Source organism: Cucurbita moschata, unplaced genomic scaffold (assembly GCF_002738365.1).
Source record: "Cucurbita moschata cultivar Rifu unplaced genomic scaffold, Cmos_1.0 Cmo_Scf00024, whole genome shotgun sequence".
Lineage (NCBI taxonomy): Eukaryota > Viridiplantae > Streptophyta > Magnoliopsida > Cucurbitales > Cucurbitaceae > Cucurbita > Cucurbita moschata.
In genome coordinates, this window is record NW_019268540.1 from 824604 (window position 1) to 830411 (window position 5808).

The 5808-nt window shown below is 33.3% G+C and overlaps 1 protein-coding gene across 1 annotated transcript in view; it reads left to right on the plus strand.

Annotated features, from left to right (window-relative positions):
* LOC111460624 (tRNA wybutosine-synthesizing protein 4-like) overlaps window positions 1-3085 on the plus strand; it is a 10998-nt gene extending 7913 nt beyond the window's left edge. Inside the window, exons 12-13 of the mRNA XM_023103827.1 lie at window positions 228-266; window positions 2419-3085. Coding sequence (XP_022959595.1) covers window positions 228-266; window positions 2419-2484 — 105 coding nt within the window. The 3' untranslated portion in view covers window positions 2485-3085. The remainder of the gene's footprint in view (window positions 1-227; window positions 267-2418) is intronic.
* The last annotated feature ends 2723 nt before the right edge of the window (window positions 3086-5808 follow it).

Genomic DNA, 5808 nt, shown 5'->3' on the forward strand with positions numbered 1-5808 from the left:
CCCCCAATTTCTCTCCTCATATGCTTTGTGAGGTGTGGTCCAGCCGGAGGTAGCACCACCCATAGGCACGACTACTGGTGTTTAGTGGTTTATTTTTCCTTTTTCTTAAACGATGGGGTGAAAATTAATATGAATTAGACCTAATAGTTTTCAACTGTCACGCTATTACATATGTAGATCTTTTATCAAATTATTTTTTGAAATCTTCCTAATTGAATGTTTTTCAGGAGCATTACTGCGTGGCATATGCAATCAATGATTCCCTGGTAAGTTTATTTTCTGGCCATAGTTGTTTTAATATTTTTTTTTATGATTTGTTAAGCGACTCCATGTTCTGGACTAATTTATAGCTATACTTCGTGAAATGTCAAGCTTGCAAAATATTTTAAATTTTATCTAATAATGTTGGTATTAGACATTCAACAACTTCCCCTCCAAAAATTTTATTCATTCTTCAAACCTGCGTGGCATATGCAATCAAATGAATTTCTATAAACAAGGTTGAGCCTTAAAAATACCCACTCCTAGGGTCAGGAGATGAAAGCACATATAATCAATGGCTTAGACTAACATGACTAGGGTGAGACCAAAAAATTGGCCTTGGGTTCCATTTCTTTTTTTTTTTTTTACTCATATGTGCATCACTTTCATACCCATGGTTCCATGTCCATCACTTTTATGCACCGAACCCACTAGACAAGCATCACTTTCATGCACTCCAAGCCTCACTAGGTATGCATCACTTTCCTGCCCGTAGAGCCTCTAGACATTTATCACTTTCATACAATTCAATCTTATAAAAAAAAAAAGGGAACATGTTCAACATTTCATGAGTTTTATGAGCTCACAAATGCATGAGGTCCCATGTGCAAAAGTATTAATTTGTTAACATGATGAATGAAGAAAATCTTTCATGCATAATAACAACCTCATAACATACCTGACATGCATATGTTTATTTGCATCACATAACATTCAAGACTAGTTATTTTCCGACAATCACATGAACATTCAAGTCTCTGTAGATATCTAACCAATCCCTAAAGCTGATGGAACGATGGCTGGCTGTCTGAGTATACACTTCTATTTTTGGGACTTGGAGTGAGCACTATGCCTTGTCCCTTCCTTTAGACGTTCAATGCTCTCATCCTTCACCATCTAAAACCTAGACTTGTAAGACAAGTAAAATTTCCTCATAGTTTATTTAGTTTGGAAGTGATTGGCATCATCAACTTTCTTCTCACCCATCGCTCTCTTGAAGAAACATGTGCACCTGAAACTAAAATTATTCAAAGAGAAAAATGAGAGAATGGTACAATGATGGAATAGTGAAGGGTGGAAGATACAGAATGTATAAATTAGAGATGGTTTGGCCACGGCAATTGGAGCTTTGAACACCACCTGAGCATGGTCGTTGTGCACCGCTAGTGGAAAACTAAAAATCCTGGTGGTTGGGCATGTGTTAGGACCAAAAAACAAGATATCAGAAGAGAAAATGTCATCGACAGAGCTGGGACTCGTGTGAGTGTCTGCTTGCGTCGATCACTAGAGGACCGAATAGGTTGTCGTCACTTGGGACGAGGGTTGAGAGAGAGACCTGGGAGATGGCACTTAAAACCAAATTTTCTTCTCTTCCTTGTAATATTATTATTTTTTAAAATCTTTGTTGACCTTGAGTTGGTTAACCCTCACTTTTCAACCATTAAAGCCCAAAATTTTCCAGGACATTAATTCAACAAGCCTGAACAACTTAAATTGATCCCATCTAACTCAAATGAGGATTTAAGTTCTAAAATTAAATGAAAGTCCAACAATTTAGAGCAAAAATACAATTTACCCTTACCTAGAAGAAACCCATGGATAACGACATTGCAGGGGAAAAAGTTCGATCTTTATCATCATTAATACTAGCTCATAAGCTGAAAGCACATGCACGACTGGCCTCCTTTTGTGACCCATTTTATTAGCTTATAGACTTCGGTTCTCATGTGTTGTCACTTTTCCTTGTATGTTGTGAATTGGCTTATCAGGGATCTGTTTGTCATCACTAATGTCGGCCTATAAATTCCACCTATCTCCTTTCTCATGTAGTGCCATTTTCCTTTACATCTAAGCATTAAAATGAAGAAAACGTCCAAAATGATTGAATTCTTGCAACATGAAAATTTTTGTATACTTTTTCATCCAACTGTTACACGATGGCTCTGATTATTTAATGATGAAACTTGGCATATGTATAATAATGTACTGGTACGTAGTGGACAATGTGAATGGCTTAGCTAGATATTCCTGTCTTGTCTTCATTTCATTTTACTTCTCTTTCTTTTCCCGTTTGTGGGGGAAGAGTAAGACAAAGACCACAACAAGACCACAGTGTTTTATAATCTTCATCTGTTGCTTTCCTTTTATGACCCCCAGGGGCTTTTTGGGAATTTTGGCTTTCCTGGGGACCAGCACGTGCTTGACCCTCCCCCTCAAGCATGAGATGTAAATAGCTTCCTTTAGGCTGCTGCTGCTGGCAATGCCTGCCTCCGACTGACTCTTCCAAAATTTGTTGAAGAATTTAATACTCGAAGGAGCACGTGCTCTTCGCACGTGCCACCTATACAAGCTGAGGAAATTATTTGCCAGGTAAAAAGACAAAGGTATGTTCTGGAGGACATTAATTTACTCATATAAGATATAGATACAAAGATTATGATTCTCATAGTGTGGAAAATGCCTCTATCTATATTTGATTGTTTGAGCTGCTGGGTGTTTTGAGATTAGATAAATCTTCTTCTCATTTTCCCCTTGTGGTTGATTGAGTTGAGCCAGCTGTTTGGCAAAATAGAACATGGTGGACCCCTTGAGTTAAAGAATGTAGTAATGACCTATTGACTTGTGGGGACTATGCCATGTGCCAAACATAATTTCCATTGTTGGCCCCTTCGCTTTATTACTCCACTTCTCTTTTTTCTCCCTCGTTCTTAGTTTGTAGGGAATTGGATGAAGGAAAAATGGTACTGCACTTTCACACTTGAACATATATATATATATATATATATAGATATATATATATGATGCTCTGTTATGCTTGCTTACATTTTTATATGTTCTAGACTTTGTATAGAAGTCTATTTTGGATTTATATTGTTCGATTCACGCATGAAACTATCTTCGAGTTTTGTTCGTTGTAAGATTAGAACGGACTCGTAACTCATTGTATTTGGTGTTAGTTAAGTATTTGGTAGTCATAAAAGTTGGGAAAAAGTTTGTATATAAAGTGTAAAGATTAGAACAGACCATAGATGAAAGCATGGTATGTTGAAAGTTCAAATTTTGCCACCCAAAAAAGTGCTGGTTTATTTTGTTCTTTATTCTTAGGATTGAATCAGAATCTTCTTAAGAAAGAGCCCATAAAATGTGTTAAATTTTTTGTGTTTATTTTAGTATCTAAATTATAGTTCATTTAATTTATTAATTAGGGATGCATTGAATTATCCAAGTAAAAATATATATTCTAATTTTTAAATTTTTAAAAAAATTGAATTGTATTTTTTAAAAAATGGTTCTAAAGCAATAAATTAAATCGATTATGATGTGACAAATACGATATAAAGTGGAATTTAAATATTTTTTAATTTCTCAAAAAATTCACTTAAAATTGAGCCACTTTCTATGATTTGTTTGCTGAATTGGGTCAAATTAATTAATATTTATTCAATAGATGTATTTATATAAGTTTCTATTTTCAAGTAATTAAAAAATGGGTATGGTGTAATTCTCTCATTTATGGTTTAAAACACATATTTAGCCCTTTTTTTTTTCTCATTTTCGTATTTTAATTTGTGATTTATGAGATTCTTCAATTTAGGAAAAAGAAAAAAGAAATTTATGGTGAAATGGAGTTGCAATAATTTGGGATGGACTATTGAGTAGATTTTGTGAGGTCAGAAAAAGGTTTTTCTTTTTCTTTTTCAATATATTTTTTTTTAATTTTTTTCTAAAGAAGACTTTAATTTGGGTCCACATTTTTAAATATTTTTTAATGGTAGTTTGTTATTATTATTGTCATTATTTTGATTTATATGAGGAAAAGAGGTAGAAATTTCAAGTGCTGGGACCCACCACTTCTTTGTCCACAAAGAAATTAAAATCACATTTCTATGCATTATTTATTATTTATTATTTATTATTTATTCCCTATGGATTGATGCCAATCCTTCTATGCATTGTTTTTTTGGTAGTTTTAAATATAGCACAATTTATATATATATATATATATAATTGGAAACGAAGAAAAAAAAACGAATTTCTATAAATAAAGTTGAGGAATTTATTAAAAACTTTTTAAACCTCAAGAATTTATTAGAAAATAATAAGTTTTTTTAAAAAAAAACTATTTAGGATCACAAAAACAATATATTCTTACGTTTGATACGATCTCCATGTAAAATTAAGCTTGCGTATGCAATATATATCCCTTTTGAGCTAGTATGAGTGCAAGATTTCATTCGTAGTGCATACAAGATGTGTCGCAACTGGACTTAATCTGGACTTAATCGATGTAAACTATAAGATTTATTTGTAGGGTTAGCATATATTTGAATGATATTATACTCTTCCTCAAATCACGGGATTATGGTCGGCTACCACTCTAAACACTTATCCCAAATAGAAACTCTAGACCTAAAGGGTCCATAAAAGGTAGCTATAGCTTTCTAATTATCAACCCATTATTCCTCAATAATCATAGATCAAGTTTTCGAGTTTTTCAAACGTTGTTTGTCTTTAGTGTTGTTCAAACCTCGCTCGTGCACTCTAATTGCTTGGATAGGGTCACTTTTGGTGCCTCGAACGAACGCTTGTATTTTATCTAGGTAGAAGATGTGGATAATACAAAGCTCAACTCAGTCTTGGAAGAGTTGGAGAGATTTTTTTGAAAAGTTTCATTTAAATATGAGATAAAGTTAAAATTTAGTTTCTATAGTTTTAAAAATTAAAATTAGTCCCTATAAATTAATAAACCCTCGTACTAGTTGTTAGATGAACATGACTCTTCACAATGATATAATATTGTCCATTTTGAGCATAAGTCCTCGTGACTTTACTTTGGATTTTCCCAAAAGGTCTCATAGCAATGGAGATAGCCATGATCATTCCCTAAATTAGCCGATGTGGGACTTTCATCCACCTCCTCCCCTTTATCGAGGCTCGGCTCCTTTTCTTTTAGAGTCTTAGTCATTTTTTTATTATGCCTTCGAGGAGCCTAGACTCCTTTTTCATTTGAGGTCCTTTGTTCGACATTTGAGGATTCTATTGACATGGCTAAGTTTTTAGATGAACACAACTCTCCACAATGGTATGATATTGTCTACTTTGAGACATCAATGGAGATAGTATTCCTTGATTATAAATCCATGATCATTCCCTAAATTAGCCGATGTGGAACTTTCATCCAACAATAGTCTCAACAATAGAGAATATTTAAAATAAAAACGACTAACGGTACGAACTAAATTTATAATTTAACGGTAAACGAGAATTTAAAGGAAAAAAAAGCATCATTTTGAGGAGCTTTTGCTTAAAATTTGTAAGAGGTAAGAAGAAGAACGAAGAATGAGATGCTAAGCATATGATGATTCAATTTTTGTTGTCCCTTTTTTTGGTCTCAAAAGGTTATTTGTTCCATATTTTTAGGGCTTTGAGGATGTTTTTTTTTTTTTAACAAAAGGAGTGAACATCACTTGGAAAAAAGCACTATAGAATATAAAAAAGAATATTTTTTAAAAAAGAAATTTAATTAATCTATATTTTACAATGAAA